Raw genomic sequence first — 24,664 nt, 5'->3', positions numbered from 1 at the left:
CAATGACCCTTTAATATATCGGAATGAAATGCACAACTTAGTTAATTAATTAAACTTGCAACAAAATATAAGAACACAATATGTTACTTACGTTAGGATTTTATTTGAATCAAAAGTCAATATACATTGTAATAACAAGCAATTTTGAGAGGACATTGCATCAATTTCATTTATAATATTCTCATTTATATAAAAACACTAAAATAATAGTATGAAATCATCTGCTAGTGGTCATTAACAAAAGTATCTTATGCTTACCATTCAGATACAACATCCTTTTTGTACATTTTATATTTTTACTCTAATTAAAACAATTTTTGTTATTTTATAAAATATTCTTCACCTCTACATAAACGGGTTTTGTACATAATTTCATTGGCTGGGTAGAAGATAATCACTTTATTAATAATATTTTGCGCTACACACATAAAAAGCAATTTATAATCAAACTCTAGTAATTATAAACACGCCTAGCCTAGCACAATGTATAAGTTCATGGTTATTTCATTTCCAGTCTTCTCAGTATTCCTGGAGGAAGAGAATAAACAGTATAAAAGTTTCTGTGTCATTGTCATTGTCATTCAATTGATAAGAAAGCCTATTACAGAATTAAAAAAAAACATCGTTTCATTGTTTTAACAGAAATACTCACACGGGTCATGTCGGGGCCGACATTTGGTCTTTTGATAGGGAACTGTATTATCAAAGAAAAGAAAAGAAAATAATCACAAACGAGTGAAAAATAATGCCAGAATCGTCACAATTGCAGAATATTTGTTTCATTGTTTACCCATCAAATTCTTTTGATCTTTTTGGAAAGCGCTTTCCTAATAAACTTCCAATACCAAATTATCAATGTTATATGACGTATTTTTAAGCATCAATTTTCCAAAAATTGAAATATAAATTAACTATTTGGCTCACGATGGCTACTTGTAATAAAAGAAATAGACCACATGGCAGTGATTAAGGTTGACTGAAGTGTAGTACCTGGTCATCAACCTGGTATCTCCTTTCTCTGTGAGAGTCCTCGGAATAGTTAGGATTAATACACCCTACGAAAGTAAAACCAACAGTCACCAAAATTAGATCCATGAATATTAAAAGAAAACCCTAAACCATATTGATGTGTACTAACCATTTCAACATTGGTAGAAACAATAAGGAATTACGGAGAGAACCAATAACCACACTTTGCTAAGACTGGACAATTTGTAAATTATTGAGGTGAAAATAAAAAGAATTATCTGACGATGTCCTGGCTTTCATTCTTAATCAATACAACATTCTTATAATGATTAATACACATTATATACATTAAAATATTCATACTTATATAATTGTTAAATCACTCATGCTACTTGTAAGGTGCATGTTCTCCTCTTGTTATCTCTCTTGAATTATGTCAATGAAAAACCAAATTGAATATTATCAGACTAACTTTATTAAAGTTAGATTATGTCCTTACATGTATGTCATTGAACCGGTTATCCTAGAATTTCTTATCATGTCGGTTTACAGGCTATCATGGAAGTTCGTACCTGTATCAGTTAACCGATTACTATACAAGTTCTTATTCATGCCAATTTTCCGGTTATCATACAAGTTCTTCCCCTTGTAAGTGTACCAGTTATCATACAAGTTTTTTTAGACATTTCAATGTACCTGTTATATACAAATTCTCACCTATGTTAGCGTACCGGCTACAACAAAACTTCTTACTTATGTCGGCGTGTACCGGTCATCGTAAAGTTTTTACCAATGTCGATCTACTTGTTAGCACACAAGATCTTACGTACGCTAGGAATAATAAATTATGCAGAAATGGACATCAGATGACCCTTGTGCTACATGTAATTAATGTTAGTGTACCGGCCATTACACAACTTCTTACCCAAGTCAGTGTACCTGCCATCATACAAAGACCGCGAGTCTATGAAGTCATATTCACTTGAAGGCGAGTGTTTGGGTCGTGGAATCTTCCCTGCAAGCGTCACAGGGATAGTTTCGCTGTAACAAGTATTGATCACGATAAAATACCTGACAATGTATTGGCACATACAAAATATACAATGACGTGCTAGTTTTTAAGCACGTTTTATTTTGTCAGCAACTGTTATCGCAACATACTTTAAAGAACTATCACCAATGATTTCCCAAAAGTATCATTTCATTTCTTGACATTTAATGATCCTCAGGTTAGATATCTTAAACTTAATATACAATGAATGTTATTTCCTATTTTACAAAATTCTTTCTTGTTCTTATATCATTTCATATTTTTCTGCATTATAGGAAACTGTTGAATCTCTATTCAAGCATTGACAATACGACTATTTGTTATTAACCAATGGTACATTGTATGTTACTAACTCGTGGCCAGATTTTTCTTTCAGTTTCCGAGCCTTCCTCTGGTACCGCTTCCACAGTATGATAATCACAATTGCCGCTATCAGAACGGGAACGCCTACTCCAACCGAGATTGTGATGATAGCGAGATCTGAACGAGAACGGCATTTCTTGAGACTTAGCAAAAACCATTGTCAGAGAAACGAATATTCTAAAATGCCTCTGTTTCTGTATGTATGAATTTTGGTGAAAAAAGAACAAGTAAACCGTTTACCTGAGAAGTCATTTAATCTGTAAAAAAAAGAATAGGAACTTAAAAAACTCTTAACATAATCCACGCCCCCTAATCATAATGTGTAAAACCTACATTTTTATGAGAAACATAAACATTTTCTTTTGAAAGACACCATTGCTTTTATGCAACAAAATGATGCATTTTATGTTAACAAGAGGAGTCAAATTTGATCGCATTAAACGTACAAAATGTCCAAAGAGATGATGAACGATACATAATCATAATGAATGCAAAACAAAGACTGTATAGATGAGAAAATGTTTACATTTCATATAGCTACAGAAACACAACAAATTAAGAAAACAACATAAATACTTACACACACTCTGCTTTATTTAAGGAGTCGTCACAATGGTACCCAGAAGGACATTCGTAAAACGCTTTCAGCAAATAGCAAGGCGACGTAGGGGTTGTAAAAGCTACAATGGAAGCAAGTTTAAACGCACAGCTCATAAGCATAATGGAACAAAATGGAATTTCAAACATCAATTTGTTTTTTTAAAATAATAACTGTAGGGTAAAATTTGGATTGCTCACTCATTGTTGTTGATCCATTATTATCCTTCATGGTAACTCCGATGACACGAGCTTCTTGCTTCAATATATTAAACGTGTGTTCACCTTTAAGAATTTTCGACATACTGCTTGCCACGCCAGCTTCGAACTTATTTTTGTTCAATTGTGTTTTGGTTCCAATGATTTCATAGTCCGCCCAGAGACTTCCTAACCTATCAACGTGATATTAATAATGAATGGTTGTTTTTCAAACGACATGGTATCTCAACTCTTCACATCAAACTAGCACTTAACTTTTTTTCAACAGTTATTGGATTCACAAGTTTAGCTTTTTTTAAAAGCTTACGGTCTTTAGAGCAAACTCTTAACAGCAATAAGATATCAAAGACAATTTTATTCCTTTTTTATATAAATACGCCCTTTTCTCTATATGCCAGGGCGCGTGGAACTTTTTTTTATATTTGTTCTTTAAGCGTGCGACTAAAATTAAGAGTAGCCTAGCCGTAAAATGCCAAGTTATTTCTAAAATTATAATAAATATTTTCATTCATGAAAATTTCAATTGTGTTTTCGTTTCCCCACTTTTAAAGTTTTGAAATCACAAAGAAGAGAGAGGACCGGCATACCTCATTGCTGGAAGTCATTTTTTCAAAAAGATATGACCCTCTTTAAACATTTTTGTCCCGTCGTAGTAATGTCTTTTCAAGTCAAATATATTATTAATGGGGAAAATGAAGATTTGGCGTTGTCTAATGTTGTCAACCATTGCCGTTCTTCATCATTAAAACTTTAAATTACGACATTTTCTTGATATAATAGTAATGTTTACCTAAAAGTCCGATGCAAGTACTAGTATTTATATTTGTCTTGTGAATAAAACAAACATCTATCAACTCAAAGTCTGGTATTAATTATAAACTGTTGAACACAAGAATGATTATGTATGCGATAGTGTTACATGCCTTGTGTAGACAAGAACTATAAAAAATGATATTAGTCAGTGAAGTGATGACAAACAAATGAAAAATATTTCTAGTTTCGTAAATCTACATACTCGGTGATAGGACGTATTTTCCTTAATTACACACTCCTCTTTGAACAGTTTTGTCTGATTTTAGAAAATCAGTTTTTTATTTAGACTAAGTGAAGAAATAAGCAGATTGCGTATGTGAGATTGTTTGTCAAGATTTTTTTAAAATAAATTTTATTTACATGTCTTTATGACTTTTTCACGAAATAGCTGAAGATGTCTAGGAATACAATCTAATAAAATTTATAATTCCTGAAATCGGTAAATCTGTGTGTCGGATATTTCTTATCAGACACGAAGAAGAAAAGCGAACAATACTGTACTCTTGGTTTGTGACTACATTTCATCAATAAAAAATGATAAAATTTTAATTAGTCTGATACGTTGATTTTGATTTGTTCCATTTTTTTGGAGTTCTTAAACATTTAGAAAATTTGCATTTCTGCTAATCTTTATCTGTTGTTATGGATACTGCACTAAGCTAATTGCTCCAAAGTATGATTTACAAATGTGAGGAAAAAATCTCAGTGGCACAAGCTTTTCTTAATAAATCGTGCTTGTTCCAGTTAAGAAAACTAAGTTTTTATTAGAATTAAACTGTGTATATAACAGAGCTTAAAAACGGTTTGAGACCAATTTTAAGGACAATAGGCCGATATGATATTGTTTTAAAATGGCATACTTAATTACTTAATACGTATAATGCGTATTGATACGTAAACTAGTATGTTTATTTTGTACAGATAATGTCATTTGTGATTTTCAATCCAATGAAAATGAATAAATGCATTAGTAAAAGCTTTGACATTTCAATGTTAAAAACTTATCTTATTTCTAGCTTATTTCAAAATTACACATTGAGGCTCTAAATAAGTCATTGCATATTAAAGTTTCAGGCATTCATTACTTGTTTACAGATTTTCTCTGTGTCTCAATAGTTAAACGTCAATAAAACTGATAACTTGTTTTATTCTATTGACATTTGAAGTCATACTACTTCCAGCGAGGTCATACACAAAGACGATCAGATGAAAAAATATAGTAGATGTCATCTCTTCTACCTGACATAAACTATTCTTATATACATGGATCACTGTATATATTTCTAATTTATGTGGAATTTCAAACTTCAAATTAAAAGTATAATTATTTGAAGAATACGCTTAATCATGCTTAACCATGCGTGTTTGGCAGACAGACAATATAGGTAAATATTTTTGTTTCATATCAATATAAACAACTAACAAAAACAAAAGTCTTATAAAATATTAAAAATTGATAAATTATCTGCGAATATTTACAAATTATTTTAGTTTGTAAATTTTTGGTTATATTTCAGTCATTTATCTTTGATCTTTTATTTTCTTGAATTTTGACCATAGACATTTCTACAGACGAGTGATATAAAATTGACTTAATATTATGTCTTTCAAAAAAGCACGATATTGCCGTGAGGTAGGGTGGTACATTAAAATCTAAATTTTGATGGTATTGTCACTACACTATTATACCGTCTACCAAGGAGGCGGAAAGGACCCCCCCCCCCCCCCCGACTGCCTCTACCGACACATCAACTGCATTTACCTTATTGACAATACGATGAGAGTTGAAAATCCTGGAACAGTGTCCCGATGGAATTTCATCAGCTATTTTTGTAACGAAAATTGTCTTCAGAACATGTATTTATTGATATATGAATTTTATCAACAAAGCCAACACGCCTCGATTTATTCAATTTACAATATAGTTGCATTCAATATAACATTCATTTTATACATGCAGGAACCAAAAGATTCCTTTCGTTGAATATGAAATTATAAACTGCTGTGTTGGTTTTATAGTACCACGAAGTAACGCAGCAAAGCAAGATAAAATCATTAAACCATGTTAACCTGAAAATTATTATGCTAGCAAATATGTGAAAAATATATTGTATAAAGTCTGATTTTGATAAAATACTCAATTTTTACCGTCTCTTCGATCTGTTTTCGCCATTCCTCACTATGTTTCACGAAGTCCTCTCTACTAGCCTTTATGTCAAATCTTACTTCCGCTTTTACTTTGACCTGTGATGTATCTAAAGGAAATATAATTGAAAATATTTTTATGATACATTTAAAAATGGTGGTTCATGAAAATATTTTGTTATTTCACTCCTTTACTTACTGATATGAATCGTTGGCTTGGGACCTGTTAACAACAATATCAATGACTCATTTTATGACTCGCATATTTCTATCCAAATTAAATCAAAACTGACCTATATGCAGTTTTATTTAAAGGTGCTGAAAGAAGTACATACGAATACAGCGTGTGAGATTGTTTCCGCCGTAAAGACATTCACAGTGAGATGATCCCGGGTCGTTGACACAGACCTGATGTAGACTTGTGTTACACGTTCTGATTCCATCCTCGCACTCATCAACGTCCTGTGAACAGGTATCACCGGTCCATCCTGTCTTACAGTGACAACTCCCGGTAACAGCATCACATTTCTCACTCTTTGTTTTTTCACATTTACAGTCCTCTGAACATTCTGTGCCATAAGTGAACGGAGAACAGACTGAAAAAATACATTTGATGCTGTAATCACACATTGAAATAGAACATTTTTTAAGAAACGTAAAGAATCGTAACTTTGGGGCTTTGGTACGCTTCATACGACATAATGTTTTTTGACCATAATTAATTAAGGATCAAAGATTATTACAACTAGGCTCGTATTGGAAATACTTTGGTTAGAGACTGATATTACGATCAATACCATTGAGATTGGTCCTTACTCAGCAGATGATTGGTTAAAAGCGATATTTTTCTATTGAAATTATGAACAGATTTTAAGGTTCTGGTCAGAAACCAGAACTTTCAAAACTTTAAGTTTTGTAATTGTTTTTATCCTTCCATACGTAGTGTTAGTTTTTTGCTCTAAAAATTAAAGTTACATTTATTATAATATTGAAGTATCTTTGCAATTGGGTGGTTAACATGCTTATTTTCCTTTCGGAAGTTTACATTTATTTATGCTGCACTTAGAAAGCTAAAATATTATCTTCGTAAAAAGAAATAGTAAAAGTTGAATATCACTGCGTCTTTGTGGTAAAACGAGTATTATCATCCAAACCTTCACACGTTCCAGAACTGTTTTTGAACCCTGAGACACAATCACACCGGAAGGACCCTGGTGTGTTGAGGCAGATCTCGTGTTCCTCTTCACACGGACTGCTGTCACACTCGTTGATGTCTTCCTCACACGTCTCTCCCCTCCAGCCGGGACTACAGACACACCCCTTGATGTTGTCACACTCCTTGGATCCTCGTCCACATCTACACTGTGTCTTACAGTTTTCTCCATAAAACCCCGGGTAACATGCTGAAAATTACCATTTTAACAATAATCAATTAAATCAACCATTTCTTTATGATATTGTAGACGTATGAATGTACAAAAGGAATATATGTGACGCCTGCATACTTACAACATGCTGTCTTTCTAATAAAAAAGTACCTTTTTTACACTTTCTTCCACAATATAAATAAGATAAGCAATGAATTATTTATTGATATCGTCGAATATTCCCTATGCTTTATCTAAAACCTAAAACAAGCTGCCAAATATGTAATTCATAACAAACAATTATTTGCATTCAAAATATCTGTTATATCTCCGTTTTAATTTCAGTAGAATCGTGCTGACGTGGATGCATAATAATGTTTGTAGTTCCAATGTTCGAGATGAGGATGGCATTTAAATGTTTTAAATCTAAATAAAGTATTAGAAAGGAAACATTTCTGGGTATAAGTCTTTTTGACACTGGGAAATTATAGGTTATCCTGCACCGCTCACAACACGTCACATTTTAAAACATTTAAACCATTACTTACTGTTACAGTTTGCAAGATCCTTCCCACCATAAAGACATTGGCAGTGAGATGATCCCGGGTCGTTGACACAGACCTGATGTAGACTTGTGTTACATGTTCTGATTCCCTCACCACACTCATCCACGTCCTGTGAACAGGTATCACCGGTCCATCCTGTCTTACATTGACAACTCCCGGTAACAGCATCACATGTGTCACTGTTGTTCTTTTCACATTTACATTCTTCAAAACATTGCTTGCCATAGGTAAACGGAGGACATACTACAAAATACGCTTGACGTCAATATCACACTTATTCATAAATCTACAAAGGGTATATACATAATCTCGAGATAAAAAAAGTGTTTCAACTATAATGATGGTCACAACTAGATTCGAACTGAGGACACTTTAATTAAAAACCAATGCGTTACCGTTTAATATGAAAAGTTTAGATATAAGATGGTTCCAGTTGGAGATCGCAGTAGTAACTCATGCTTTAGAGCGATATCAAATGTGTCAAATTGATACACAACCTGTACAGTTGTAGCCGTCTCCGTGCGTTCCTATATGACAGCTACACCTGAAGCTCCCGTCTGTATCAGTACATGTGGCGTTCAGGGAACAGTTGTGGGTGTTTTCGTGACATTCGTCAAGATCTTGTAAAATATTTAGATTTAAAATATGAATAAAGTAACTTATTTTAAACCCAAACAACAATTGCTGAAAGAAACCAGAGAGTATCTGCATGTGCAACATCTTTCTTTCCGTTTGAAATACCCACTATTTATTAGTATGCACATGCAAATAAATTATATGCTTGCAGTTCTACATTGAAATGTATATATGTGTAATTTCCGTTAGTAGTTGTAGCTGGTGGCATGTGTGTGGCTCTTGGCACTCATTTATATCTAGAAATTTTTTTTAAAAAAACATAGGTAATCACAGATTACAAAGCTCACCGATACGAGGCATTACCTTTATGACACAGCCTTTATCATATTATATGAAAATAATAGCTAATGATTTGGCATATTTATGGATATTGTAGTGTGGTTTGACACAATGTTGTATTTCATATGTTAGAAAATTGTTTGATAATCATATGTTCATTTCATACACTATTGTAAGATACAATGTTTATCAATACACAAAAATAAAATACGATACTGCAGTATTGCATCTAATGATACTATACAATATTGCGTCATATAATATATGATATGATATAATATAATACTGTAATATATAATGATGCAATGTAATATTGTAACATATGATATGACATTGTATCAATATATACCATTATATCAAATAATATGATACAGCATTGTATCATGTTATACATTATTGCATTTCGTTACATAACTCAATATCATAACATAATATATCTATATAATAGTGTTGTGTTGTGCATGTAGTATGCCTAAATAGTAGTCAGGGTTTGATAAATGGTGCACACTATTGTTATTATCATGCCGATTGTTGTATATACTGACGTGCTTTGCTATAAATAGCTGTGGCGTTTGAATGTAGTCTTGTCCATAAAAATAATCACCGGAAAAGCTAGCCTTTGTTTTTTCAAATTAATCAAGTTGTTGTAGAATAAGAAATTAACAAAGTTTATGTTCTTTTCAGGAAATGAGATACAAAATTTTTAGCAGATGAAATCTCAATGAATTTTATTCTTGTACATTCTTTATCAAGCGTCATTAAAAAAGCATTTTTGTGATTCTCGTGTAGAATTTCTTTGAAAAATCTTTCATCGATCTCTTCAAAAATTTATCAAAACTTTAACTTATAAAATTACCGTCAATAATGAGGTGTTTTTGGAAAGATTAATAATTTCAATTGCTTGATATCAATCGTATGTTTCTATGTTTTATATATATAAATACCTTCATATACATCACCGGCATATGAAGCGTAATGGTAACGCGTTCGACTTCAAGACGTAATGATTTTAGTGTCAGGAATTCGAATCCCGCAGTCCGCGCTTATAAGATTTTCGTTGAAAACATTTCCCGTGCTCTATTTCGGCAGCGTACAGTTACGCTATATAAACCCTTTGTATACAATGCAAAAATAGAGTATTGAATATTTAGCGACAAACTGACAGGAGGCATAATAATATACAATTTAGTATCATATAATATTAATTGTTAGACCATAATTAATCACCAAATTGTCTACGGAATTTTTCAGTTTTTTCCCCGATTACGACAAAGAGCACACGGCGGGTGTGACCTGTCAGCAGAGGATGCTCACTCCTCCTAGGCACCTGATCCTACCTCTATCTATTTGAAGGTCCGTGCTGCTCTGCTTTGAATTTGTATTTCGTTTTATGGATTTTTGAGATGGTTGACAGTTTGTGATTGTCATTTTTTCATAATGCAATATCATACTATACAATACTCCAAAATAATAATATACAATATCATATTATACAATATCAAACATATTATTTATTACAATCTCATATGATACAATTTCATGTGATTTAATAGTCAATCATATTATACAAAATCATATAAAATATCATATCATATATATGATACAATATAATTAATATATTAAAGTTTGATATCATAGGATACAATATCATATATAATAAAACACAATATAATATGATCACAAAAACATAAAATGCATATCATATTATATAATATCGTATCATATGATACAATATTTTATCTATTAATATTATATAATACAATATTATTTCCCCATATATACAAAATATTTGATAAAATTAGGTGTCAAATGTTTTGTTTACAATATAATATAATACAATATATTATTGTATTACATAATACAACAGGGTATCATATCATACAATACTATATCATATGAATCATGTTATATCATTTGACGACAAACATATCTATCAAGCAAGTTTGAGTGGTACATGAAGGAGGTTTGTTTTCCAGCATACTTGATAATTGAAATCAAGCTCTGTATCTGAAGCTACCTCTGCATTTATATAATAATAAAATCAACTATGCAAGTTTAAAATAGTACTATTATCTATCACATGTGACCTGTTCCTAAAAAATCTAAACCTTCTCCGGCATCCAAAACCTATGGCTCTGAGCATCCAAGCTCATGGAGTGCACCAGAATCACAAGATGCATAATCTATTTAAATTTGATTAAGATTGAACCAATAACAAGTAGGATTTCTTTATCAAACCTGCTCTAAAAACAGCTTTAAATGCAAATCCTATGGCCCAGAATTAGCATCCAGGCCTGTCAAGTGCATGAGTAACATAAGAAGCGCAATCCTTGCAAGTTTGGTGAAGTTCGACCAGTAGTAACTTAAAAATAACTGTCAAAGGGCATCTGCTCCAAAAACTTTAACCTGTTCTAAAAAACTTAACCTCCTGCAGCATCTGAAATTCATGGCCCAGATTCAGAATCCAAGTCAATAAGTAGGTCATGATGCATCATCCATGAATGTTTGGTGAAGATAGGACAAGTAATACTTAGATACAGGACCTACAACAAAAACTTAAACCAAGTCCGGACGCCGACGCCAAGGGTATAGCATAAGCTCCCCCTGACTTCGTCTCGATGAGCTTAAAATCATATAAAACAAGATATCTGTGAGCCAATGCTCACTAGTGATACCCCCGTTCTGATGTGAATATGCAAAATAACCAAAGACGACATTTAACAGAAAGCTGGCATCCGATTGGTACAGAAATGTATCCCACAGTAAGGCATGCCTAAACAAACAGTGTGTTAAAATTTCTAGCAACTGCGATAAATAGCTGCTGAGAAATCTTTGACGAAAATTTGTTTGAAAATGTTTGCTAAAAATAAACAAAGTCGTCATTCAACAGGAAGTTGACGTTTGATTGGTACAAAAATATATCCCACGATATGGCAAGCCTATACAAATACTGTGTAAAAATTTCAAGCATCTGCGATAAACAGTTGCTGAGAATTCTTTAACAACAATTTGTTAAAAAAATTTTGCTAAAAATAAACAAAGTCGTCATTTAACAAGAAGTTGACGTTTGATTGGTATAAAAATATATCCCACGATATGACATGCCTATACAAATATTGTGTAAAAATTTCAAGCATCTGTGATAAATAGTTGCTGAGAAAACTTGGACGAAAATGTGTTTTAAAATTTTGGTTAAAAAATAAGCAAAGTCGTCATTTAACAAGAAGTTGACGTCCAATTGGTACAAAAATATATCCCACGATATGGCATGCCTTAACAAACACTGTATAAAAATTTTAAGCATCTGCGATAAATTTTTGCCGAGATAAATGCGACAGAAACTTTTGTTATGGATGGACATACAGACAGACAGACACACAAGGGAAAAACAGTATACTCCCTCTCCTTCGGAACGGGGGTATAATTACATAACTATGTATGTTGTCTTCTGCTCCTGTCAAGTATACGTAACTTCTTATTATATTATATATCTTGTATTATCATACACACCTTCACACGTTCCGGAACTGTTTTTGAACCCTGGAACACAATTACACCGGAAGGACCCTGGTGTGTTGAGGCAGACCTCGTGTTCCCCTGTACACGGACTGCTGTTACACTCGTTGATGTCTTCCTCACACGTCTCTCCCCTCCACCCAGGGTTACAGACACACCCCTTTATGTTGTCACACTCCTTGGATCCTCGCCCACATCTACACTGTGTCTCACAGTTTTCTCCGTAGAACCCCGGGTTACATACTGAACGTTGCCATTTAAACAATAATCAGTTTCAATAACCATTTATTTAAGTTTTGATATTGTAGACTTATGAACGTATAAAAAGAATAAATGAGGCGCCTGCATATTTACAACATTCTGTTTCCCCTAATAAAGAAAAACTTATTTAATTAACACTTTCTTCCACAATATAAATAACACTGATTAACAAGGAATTATTTATTGATATTGTAGAATAATCACTATGATTTATCTAAAATCTAAAGTAAGTATTCAGTTATTTAAGCTGCCAATAATCTGAATTACAACCAACATGTATTTGTTTTTAAACTATCTCTGTAATATCTCTTTTTCATTTTCAGTTGAATCGATTTTACATGAAAGCATGTTGATATAATGGGTCGAGATGAGGTAGGGGTTTTAAATATTCAACATTTTAATGAATGGGAAATTACAGGTTATCCTGCACCGCTTGCAACACGTCACATTTTAAAACATTTAAACCATTACTTACTGTTACAGTTTGCAAGATCCTTCCCACCATAATGACATTGGCAGTGAGATGAGCCCGGGTCGTTGACACAGACCTGATGTAGACTTGTATTACACGTTCTGATTCCCTCCTTACACTCGTCCACGTCCTGTGAACAGGTATCACCGGTCCATCCTGTCTTACATTGACAACTTCCGGTAACAGCATCACATCTGTCACTGTTGTTCTTTTTACATTTGCAGTGATCTAAACATTGCTCGCCATAGGTAAACGGAGGGCATGCTAAAAAAAACGCTTGACCTCAATATCACACTTATTCATATATCTACAAAAGGTTTGATTTCAATTGTTTAATTATCTTTCATTGTTTTACATAATCTCGATGTGACAAAAATATTTCGACCATACTGATGGTGTCAAAGAGACACGAACTGAAGACACTTTCATTAAAAACCAACGCGTTACCGTTTAAAATGAAAAATTTAGCTACTTGCTGGTTACAGTAGGATGTCCTAGTAGTAACTCACACTCTATCGCAATATCAAATGTGTCAAATTTATACACAACCTGTACAGTTAAAGCCGTCTCCGTGCGTCCCTATATGACAGCTACACTTGAAGCTCCCGTGTGTATCAGTACAGGTTGCGTTCAGGGAACAGTTGTGAGTGTTTTCGTGACATTCGTCGACATCTTAAAAAAATTTTAAATTTGTAAAATGAATACATTCACTTATTTTAAACCCAGACAACAGACTGAAAGAAACCAGAGAGTAATTGCATGCACATCATCTTTCTTTCCGGTTGAAATACCCAAAACAGTTTTTTGTTATTTTATCTTCGAATATTTATCAGTATGCACATGCAAAAGGATTATTTGCTTACATTTCTACATTTTAACGTAATTTGTATCTAAATTAAATTGAATTGATGAGTACTTTTTTCGTATAACATATAAACGCATTAATCTAATCTTTCAAAAATTGCTTTCTTCATTTTTATATCATACAATTTATCGCTATGGATACAGCTCAACATATAAACGTTACATACTCTCGCAATCTCTCAGTGTCGTTGCGTTCAGCCGGTAACCGTCACTACAGGAACACTTGAAGCTTCCAGGCCAGTTGGAACATTTACTGCACCGAGCTTTAGCGCATTCATCAATATCAACACAGTCCTTGGAATTAATCAGTTCATACCCAGCCTTACACCCACACAAGTAACTGCCGTTTGTATTACTACATAGCTGGTGGCATATGTGTGGTTCTTGACACTCATCAATATCTAGATAAAAAGAAAAAAAGATAAATGAGATTAAAATTACATAATACTGTATGTCTTTGTCTTCTGAACCCGTCAGGTATAAGCATTATTTTCATTTCAGGATATATCTTATATCATTATACACACCGTCACATGTTCCGGAACTGTTTTTGAACCCTGGAACACAATTACACCGGAAGGACCCTGGTGTGTTGAAGCAAACCTCGTGTTCCCCTGTACACGGACTGCTGCCACACTCGTTGATGTCTTCCTCACACGTCTCCCCCCTCCAGCCGGGGTAACAGACACACCCATTGATGTTGTTACACTCCTTTGATCCTCGCCCACATCTACATGGTCTCTCACAGTTTTTTCCGTAAAATCCCGGCTTACATACTGAATGTTGCCATTTAAACAATAGTCAATTTAAACAGCCATTTATATTAATTTATTATCTTGACAAAAGATTGGGTACACTAATGATGACACAAGAGGGTTTACAGAAACTCCTTTTAATTTATAACTCACTCTCTCCCAATTAAAGAAAGGTTTACTTTTATGTTTTCTCCTTCACAAAGTTGTGTTGCAATGTAGTGCAATTTTGTAAAGCGTCAGCTATTAAATTATGTATCTCAAAATGAATATCGGACAAGTTTTACAATAATCAACATAGAATATTTGAATCAATTTAAGGACAAAATTAATACTGAATTTCAACTAATAAACGCTTGTTTTATATATATATATATATATATATATATATATATATATATATATATATATATATATATATATAAAAGCACAGACATTGCAATAACTCTTCAATTGACATATACCTGCCCATAGGGAATTTTAGAGATATACATAAAGCACAGAGAAATTGTAGCTCCACAAGGTGAATTTCTCTGTGCTTTAGATAGATAGATAGATAGATAGATAGATAGATAGATAGATAGATAGATAGATAGATAGATAGATAGATAGATAGATAGAACTCAACACCTTTTCACCAACGTACACGTATATTCTTTGTAAAACTGGGTCTGTAGGACATTATTCATTTTTACGATAAAACATATTCTATCTTCACTCTCCTAACAAATATAATGTAACATTTTTGCATGTAATCAAATATTTTTTGTCATCACGAAGATGACGTAAGTGCTTAGTTGAAATGTATATTTGTTATTTTATACTTTTTCTCGTAAGAAATCATTAATTTATATGAACAGAATATATAGCAAAAGTCCAATGAAAATTTACCCGTATTTGTATAATCATTTCTGAGTTTATTCAGGGAGAGGTGATATTGTGGAAACAAATATAAACTAAAGCTCCTGTTAGCGTGAATGTATTGCGCAAGCGCAAGATTGTAAAATCCAAAAAATCCAGGTGATTTCCGGGATTTTTTGAGGAATTTTCGTTGATTAATAATTAGCAAAGCTTAACTGAGAAAAAATAAAAACAAATTGGTAATCTTCAAGTACCAAAGATGTTTAAAATATATAAAACAAAAGACAGTATTCTTCCGATTTCTCGGTATTAAAAACTAAAATTCGAGTCTATTATTTTAATATAGTAGTATAAATACATAAAGCACAGAGAAATTGTAGCTCCATAAGGTGAATTTCTCTGTGCTTTAGATTGATAGATAGATAGATAGATAGATAGATAGATAGATAGATAGATAGATAGATAGATAGATAGATTGTACCTCTACAACTCTTGCCGTCGTTTCCTAGTCGGTATCCAACAGCGCATGAACAAGTAAACGACCCATTCTCGTTGGTACAGTTGTGGTCACAAGTTGATGAAATAAGGCACTCATTTATGTCTATAAACATATTAAAACTAGAGGTACTGTGAGCAAGCTCACAATTGATACCCCCCGCTAAGATAAAAATCATAATACGTGTATTTTTGCATTTATAGAAAATATTGGATGAATCTATTTCACCGTCCATTTGCTATAAATAACAACTGCTCTATTTCTTAAAACTGTTAATGCTAATATGAGTAAACAAACCAATTTCTATCCTTTAATTCCATTTTTTAAAGTTAACTGTGGACATTTGCATCCTTACGTTAACAAACATGACTCGAATCAAACAAAATCCACATGTCAAGATTTAATATTTAAACATTTTAAATTATTGGTATACTGAGCGCGGCCTTTACCGACATTTTTTTCCACACATTTGTTTTTCAAGGCATAAGTTTTTGTTGGTGTATTAATGTAGATTCCTTATTTTTAGGCGAGTACTTAATACTGCGACTCAACGGTTTTGCATCAAACCACAAGAATATAAAATTGCGAACGCGAATATGGGAGAAAAAAAGGGAAAAAAGTGGCAACATGCCTATTTTCATTTGCTAAATGTCTGTTTAACAAAAATACCCAGATTTAAAAATGATGCGCTAGTTATTTCCAACGAGTCGATATCAAGTATACTGGAAAATGTAAAAGCAAAGTTGCTCTACATTGGAATTGATGTTTAAGCAGGAAATATTAAAATTTCAGAACGCTATCGCTTTGTTACTTCTTTTTGGTAAAATGATTATGAATTTAGGAGAACATTCAATACTTCTCCATAAGAAAGATAATGACCGGACACGAAAATTGCACTTTTCTGCCAGTGACCTTGCCCAAATGACCTTGGGTCAAGATCATGACCAACTCTTTGGTCATAAGCAATTTTTGTGTGAAGTAAGAACTTCCAATGTTTCTCCATAAGAAAGATATGGACCGGGCACGAATTTTGTATTTTTTCTGCCAGTGACCTTGACCTTGCACAAATGACCTTGGGTCAGGGTCATGACACACCCTTAGGTCATAAGCAATCTTTGTGTGAAGTAGGAACTTCCAATGTTTCTCCATAAGAAAGATATGGACCTGACACGATTGCACAGACAGATGGACAGACGGACGGACGGACAAGGTGATTCCTATATACTAGTCCCCCCCCTCAAACTTCGTTTGCGGGGGGTATAATAAATCAAATTATCGTCAGTTCAATATCGAGTTTACATGGGTACATGTAAAGTGCAAAACAAAAATAGAAAAGAAACGAAATCTACCGAAACGATACGAAATCCATCGAAACGAAACGAAATTTACCGAAACGAAACCTGTTGAAACGAAACTATCAGAATATTTTTGAAATCATGAAGGGTATACAAAAAAATATATATAATGTTTAAGGATTAATCTTTACTTCATATAAAATTTACTTAGTTCAAGCACTCGTTATTTAAAATTTGTCACGGATAAAGGCTCCCTTCTCTATTGACGTATTTTATTTATACGTTCATACTGTAAATCAGCTGCCAGCTGCAAATATGCTTGTTCGTACTATTTAACTTCAAAATACTTATTTCAAAATATGCGTAGTATTCTTTTTGATTATGTCTAACTCTTATTTTTATTCCTTAATCACCTAGATACAACAAATTTCTCAAAATTAATGTGTCACATGTAAAAGCTTTTATTATTTACGGATCGAAATAAATTTACTATACTGTTGTACTGCGAGTGTCTATAAACATAATTTGCGAATGAAACCCATATAACTGTACACATTGAGTTAAAAAAATAAAGCGTATTACTATTAATATACATGTCATTATGTTATCAATTATACAAAGCCCATTTATCATACTTTAGATCATTGTCGGGTCCAGCTTTTTGAGAGGTAGTTTTGAGAAGGCCCCCCTTCCTTTTTCAAGGCATATGTTTTTGTTGGTGTATTAATGTAAATTCCTTATATTTAGGTAAGTACTTATTAAATACTGCGATTCAACAGTTTTGCATTAAACCACAAGAATATAAAATCGCGAACGCGTATATGGGAGAAAAAAGGGGGGGGGGAGTGGCAACATGCCTATTTTCATTTGCTAAATGTCTGTTTAACAAAAATACCCAGATTTTAAAATGATGCGCTAGTTATTTCTAACGAGTCGATATCAATTATACTGGAAAATGTAAAAGCAAAGTTGCTCTACATTGGAATTGATGTTTAAGCAGGAAATATTAAAATTCAAGAACGTTATCGCTTTGTTACTTCTTTTTTGGTAAAATGATGATGAATTTAGAAAAAGGATCAATAGCTATTTTTCCTTACATTGAAATTTAAATACTTACTAGTCAAGAGAGAGAGAGAGAGATAGAGAGAGAGAGAGAGAGAGAGAAATAAAATTATGCAATAAATCGGTCATCTGAAAGTCTTATTTACTGTTTATGAAAGCAGGCACGTAGCATCAGAGGGGTCGGGGGTGGCTTCTTCCCCCGCCCCCACTTTCTCTCGCAGCGACCATTTTTCTTACATTTACATATTAAAAAGTAGCTGCAATAATGTTGCCCTCTCCCGATTTTTTTTTTTTTGGGAGAGGGCTACAACTCCATAGGATCTTCGAAATCGTTATGGTGCAAGTGCGGGAGTGATTGACTCCCGCAATGATTTCGTCTCAAATCGTTTATATAAAATGACAATAACATTTGCATTTCTTTCCTGAACTCAAACGTTGTAGATGTCTATGGCATAAATCAATCCAATAATATCAAGTATAATCCATATATCGGTTATTTTTCGTGTATGTCAACAACGAAAGTTGAATTTGTCCGCCATGTTTACTGACCTTGACCGGTTTTATTTTGACACAGCCAATGAGAATTCAGGAGCGGATCTTGAACTGAATATAGGAATTCCCCTATTTTAAACATAATTAACGCGGTAAATATGAATTTTCCATTATTCTTTAGTGTACCATTTCTTTAAAGGATGTTTTAGTGATATACCGAGGTAAGATCGATTATTTACCCTGACATTCACGTTATCAAGCCCATCAAAACTCCAAGCGTACATCCCATAAAATCACGCGAGAACTGTCATGGCTGCTGAAAAAGACGACTGGTAAACATGCTGATGTGTTTTATCTGGTTTTGATTTATATAAGGTTAAAGTAGTCCGAGTATCGCACTACGTCATAATACGGATTTTACAATATTGGTTCGACTTTTACAAAGCGTTTTTTATACCCGGTATTGATTTTGCTATACATCGCTGTTGTAAACAATGGCAATAATAAGCAATTAAAGTAGATCCAGTGTTCTGTGATGTCACACTTTTTTGTAAAACTTTGAATTCTTTATAAATTGTGCAAGATAGTTATATTTATTTTATGTGAATATAATCACATGGATGTAATTAGAATTATTGGTAGGTTCAAGATATTTTCGCACTTAATTTTATACTAAATTTCCAAATTTTTATATATCTTATCTATGCAAAGGGGAAATAACTCTTTTTCTGACTTTTCTCTCAGTTGTATGTTTAAATGCTATAATTTTTCTTATTCCAACGATTAATTTTAAAATATTTTTGTAATTTTAGTTTTCTGATAAAGTTGACATTAAAATTAAACAAGAAAAACAAATTTCTGCCTACAAGATTTTCCTTTTAACAAAAAAAAAATATATTTTTCTAATGCTAAAATATGCTTTAGTTCATGTTTATCTGGCATCTCAAAAAGTGTGATGACATGTATATTTTTTCTAACAATTGATGACATTTGAGTCTATTCAGTAGAAATCAGTTCGGTTTTTCAACTTTCCTCAGAGAACTTTACGAGTATGGAGCTACCTTAAAAGGGTAATATATGTATTCTATGAGAGATAGAAATGATTAATGTTGAGAAACTCCATTCTGTTAAAGTAAAATGAAAAACGAAGTTTCTGATTAACCATGATCTCAGGTATGCTTAAATCTTCTTTGTTTTGATACCCCCCCCCCCCCCCGAATTTTTCTTTTTCTTTTACTAAAACCGCTTTAAATTTAGAGACAGAAGCTATTTCGAATTTTATCAATCGTCAATTAATTAACGTTTAAATGATATCTAACATTGTTGACAGATCTAAGCAGAAAACTGTAGCAAAATGTGATTTTTACGGATTTTTTCGTCAGGGTCTACTTGGTTTAGAGCTTAAAGCGTAATCCGTCAACATATAATTCATTTTACCAAATCTTTTTTCTAAGATGTCAATCTATAGAATAAACACCATGAATTTAAGTTTGAGTCCATAAAATAGTAAAAAAATTACCAAACGCGATAATAGCACTGCATTTTTTGTATTCTATTTTGATACATCAGGTATATAAAGCGTACTTACTTACAAAAATTTGCGTAAAAATTTTGATGAGATATGGCTTAAATAAATATTTACACTCTATTTTGTATATTCAGTTCTAATTTTCCCAAAATTGGTGATTATTTTTAGGAAAAACGGACGTCTGGCAAATTTCATAATTGTCAATAATTTTCTCAAGGGGGTACACCCGTCTGAGAGGTGATAACAAATAAACTAGCATGTAAACATACATATTTTCTTTTGTATATGTATTGCTAGAATGTATATTTATCATTTCAAGCTAAGCTTTTAATGATTGAGCCCATTTAGTGCCGAGTATATAGGCGACCGTTATTTGAGTGTCATTTGTTGAGTTATATGCAAGTTACAAAGCTTGAAATTCTAAACTATGTAAACAAAGCGTTTGTTTACATTTTGAACGTTGAAGTAAAACTTTCAGTTTTAAACCGAAAACGAATGTGTTAAACGTTTCGATCTCCTTATCTATGCTTAAAATAAATCAAACGATAGACAAATAAGCTGGAAAAAGTTATTTTACTGCTATATTGAACCTATGTTAACAAAAACAAGGCACGAGCCTTGTTTACGTGACAAAGAATTGTAAGAATTGTATCTTGCTTATAACTTTACGAATGATTCTCAAATTTTATTTGATCATTAGAAATGCATTTTTAAAGCATTGTAAATAAAAAAATAGAATTTGACCAAAATCGTGACCATGCCCCTTTAATCACGTAAATTTTTCTTAATATGATCTATTACATTGTCTGGTGTCGGACAAACGCAGACCAGGAATCACCAGGAAAAAATCCGATTTTGTTCATACAAGTATACATACAAATGGATTATATTTACAAGAAAGTAATAATTTAAGTTAAATATATAGGCACATTGAAAAGTGTTGTTTTAAACTAAAATGAGCAATATCTATTTAAAAGGATAATCCATATTTACAAATGCGCACCTTTACATATCCACAATTATTTTTTCCCCTCGCTGCGTTTCAAAAGAGACTTGTTTCTTCTAAAATATACATTAGATTTATATATATTTCGGTTTCATTTTGCTCGATTTCGTTTTGTTTCGGTTCGTTTTGGTAGGTTTCGTTTTGATTTCTTTTCGTTTCTGTATATTTCGTTTCGTATCGGGATATTTCGTTTCCTTTCTATTTCGTTTCGCACTTTACAGGTACCCAATTTACACACAACAGAATCTTGGAATCCTACAATTAGAATGAAAAATGACAATAACAAACTGACAACCATCTAAAAAACCATATTGCGAAATACAAATTAAAAGCAGAGCAAACATGGACCTCTAAAAAGATAGAGGTGGGATCAGGTGCCTAGGAGAAGTAAGTATCCCCTGCAGACCGGTCGCACCCGCCGTGTGCTCATTGTCATGATCATGAACAAGAGGCCCATGGGCCACATATCGCTCACCTGAACAATAGTTCTTGTATCATTTTATTTCAAAAGAGTTTAGTATGTAGTGAACTCTGAAAAAAATGTAAAACTCTCATATAGTTCAAGATTTTGCCATACATTAAACAATACATAAAAAGGAGAAAAAAATCATGGAATGTTTGTATACATAAATATTTTACACATTAATTGAGACTGAATTTTTAGCTCTAATGTAAAATACCCATTTGCATTAAAAAAAATTCCCATTACACTGAAAAAAAAATGAAAATATTCATTAAATAATTGAAAGATGATATTAGCCTCTGTTTTGTATTTCAATCATCAAATATTCTTTATAGATACAGTAAATAAAATATTGCAGGTGTGATGAGGACATTATACATGTTAGACTTTCGTTTTTTAGACTGAACTCAAAAAACATGGAAAGTCTATATATAGATGATATTGTCTATCAATGATTCCTACTTTTCTTTCCAGAATCTTTATTATCTTTTTTTCCTTTATCTTTCCCAACTTTATGGTTGTGAATCAAAACTTCCGTACGAACTAACATCCACACCTTTTAAAGTTGTTTAAATTTATGATCTTTGATCCCAAACACTTGAATCCCGATATGTAACATGTATTAATTGATGTCGGGATCGAAATTCCAAAATTCAAAAATAAAAAAGGGGTCGATAAACATATTTCCAAATAATTTAACTATAATAAACTTATTATGGAATAATTTTTTTTAATTTTTGAATACTTCTTTTAAAGAAAAATGATTTTGACAATTTAGAATCTACACTGCCTTAGAATAATTGCATAGTAATCTCACAAACTGTAGCATTGTAATTCTTGAGAAGAAGAGTTTAAAAACATTTTCCTATTATATAAGCATATGTTAATTTTTGAGCATCTTTTGGTGCCGTAGTATTAGTCCGGGAGGAGGGGGGGGGGGGGGTAAAACTTTTCTCAATTTAGAATCTACAGTATCTAAGGGTACTTGTATAGTAATCTCACTAATTGTAGCAGTGTAGTCCATGAGAATATATTTTTAAAAATCCTTCTCCCTATATATTTTTATGTTAATTTCATCTTTCAATAAATAAACTTTGAATCACTCTTGGGACCCCAGTATTAACCCGGGAATCACAAGTTTTACAACTTAGAATATTTACTTTATGTACTATTTGGTGTAAATATTGGCATATCTGGTGCAGTGGTTCTTGACAAGAAGATTTTCTAAGACACCCAACCAATTTTCACAGTTTCGCAATTATCTCCCTTTTAAAAAGGGCTGTGCCCTTTATTTTAACATTTAGAATCCCTTCTCATAAGGATGCTTTGCACCAAGTTTGGTTAAATTTAGCCCATTTGTTCTAGAGAAGAAGTCAAAAATGTGAAAAAGTTACAGACGGACGGACAGACGGACGACGGACAATAGGTGATCAGAAAAGCTCACTTGCAATTGAACCTGAAATAAGCTAAAAACGGAAGAAACCGGTCAGTCCGGAGTATAAATAATGGTTTAACTTAACAAATGTGGAAATTGTCAGTCAGCATGTGTCTTAATGAAACACTGTACTTGCTGACAAGGTCATTGTATCGACCATAGAACTTCCGTAAAGATGGTTTAATCGAGTTTCTTTATATCCTTGTTCCAACAGTGTTTTTGTTAGAAGCATGCCTGGTTTAAGAAACTGTTCGTATGTGGAGTATGCTCTTGCATAACGAATAAGCTGAGATATAAACCTCATTAACAGCAGATTTTACATACAATTCTGCTATGACCTTCACTTTTGACCTTAAAAATGGTTCAAGGTCACTACACACCCGTTATACATAAGCTCTGTTTATTTGAAGAATGGTCCAAAAAGGGCTATAAGTAGAAATAACATATGCTCTGAAAAAAAAGGATTTTAAAATTGTCCGATTTTACCTTGATTTTTTTTACATACAAAATGTATTCAAGGTCACTGCACACTCTATGACCATAGACACTATGTGGATGAAGTATGGGCTAGATTTGACCAGAGAAAAGAAATGCTCTGGACAAGGATTTTATTTATAATTCTGCTTTGACCTTCACCTAGAAACATGGTTCAAGATCACTGCACACCCTTTTACCAAAGGCACTCGGTGGGTGAAGTATAAGCCAGATTGGGCCAAGGGGAGAGAAGATATCCTCTGGACAAGTGATCTCGGACGGACAGATGGACGGACGGAATGACAGACAGACTGATCACTATAGGGCGCCAGCAGAGCGGATCCCTAATAAGATTATATCTGATTTGAAGTTAATTTCGTTTATTACAAAGGAATACATAGAACTGAGTAAAATTCCATAGAACATTTGATCTCTTTTAACGGACAATGAAAATAAACAAATTGTTAGAAATTGATACCTTCACAAGACCCGTCGCTTTGAACTTGGTAGCCACTCTCACAGAAACATATTCCCTTTTTCTCGTTGATCTTCCTACACCCATACGTACAGTTCAGGTTTGGATATAAAGAGCAGGAGTCTTTGGCTAGTGAACAAGTCAGACATTTTCAATTACAACAAAGAATGAATATACAGTGGCGTGGAAGGGCCAGTTGAAAAAATA

General features: G+C 32.8%; 1 protein-coding gene across 2 annotated transcripts in view; it reads right to left on the bottom strand.

Annotated features, from left to right (window-relative positions):
• Positions 1-83: 83 nt before the first annotated feature.
• The window catches only part of LOC128174520 (uncharacterized), a 56,676-nt gene continuing 32,095 nt past the window's right edge, over positions 84-24,664 (bottom strand). The window contains exons 31-52 of one of the 2 annotated variants that reach the window (XM_052840059.1): positions 24,461-24,586; positions 16,213-16,332; positions 14,646-14,894; positions 14,286-14,519; positions 13,804-13,926; positions 13,258-13,518; positions 12,516-12,764; positions 8,588-8,710; positions 8,073-8,333; positions 7,312-7,560; positions 6,493-6,753; positions 6,357-6,380; positions 6,161-6,267; positions 5,775-5,836; positions 3,182-3,372; positions 2,964-3,063; positions 2,624-2,640; positions 2,374-2,500; positions 1,895-2,010; positions 991-1,055; positions 653-694; positions 84-528 (exon numbers count right to left, since the gene is read on the bottom strand). In XM_052840059.1, coding sequence (XP_052696019.1) covers positions 520-528; positions 653-694; positions 991-1,055; positions 1,895-2,010; positions 2,374-2,500; positions 2,624-2,640; positions 2,964-3,063; positions 3,182-3,372; positions 5,775-5,836; positions 6,161-6,267; positions 6,357-6,380; positions 6,493-6,753; positions 7,312-7,560; positions 8,073-8,333; positions 8,588-8,710; positions 12,516-12,764; positions 13,258-13,518; positions 13,804-13,926; positions 14,286-14,519; positions 14,646-14,894; positions 16,213-16,332; positions 24,461-24,586 — 3,116 coding nt within the window. In that variant the 3' untranslated portion in view covers positions 84-519. The remainder of the gene's footprint in view (positions 529-652; positions 695-990; positions 1,056-1,894; positions 2,011-2,373; positions 2,501-2,623; positions 2,641-2,963; positions 3,064-3,181; positions 3,373-5,774; positions 5,837-6,160; positions 6,268-6,356; positions 6,381-6,492; positions 6,754-7,311; positions 7,561-8,072; positions 8,334-8,587; positions 8,711-12,515; positions 12,765-13,257; positions 13,519-13,803; positions 13,927-14,285; positions 14,520-14,645; positions 14,895-16,212; positions 16,333-24,460; positions 24,587-24,664) is intronic. The other variant, XM_052840065.1, reaches the window with a different exon arrangement.

Source organism: Crassostrea angulata, chromosome 1 (genome assembly GCF_025612915.1).
Source record: "Crassostrea angulata isolate pt1a10 chromosome 1, ASM2561291v2, whole genome shotgun sequence".
NCBI lineage: Eukaryota > Metazoa > Mollusca > Bivalvia > Ostreida > Ostreidae > Magallana > Magallana angulata.
The sequence above is the reverse complement of the archived record's forward strand: the minus strand, read 5'-3'. Positions and strand labels throughout refer to the sequence as shown.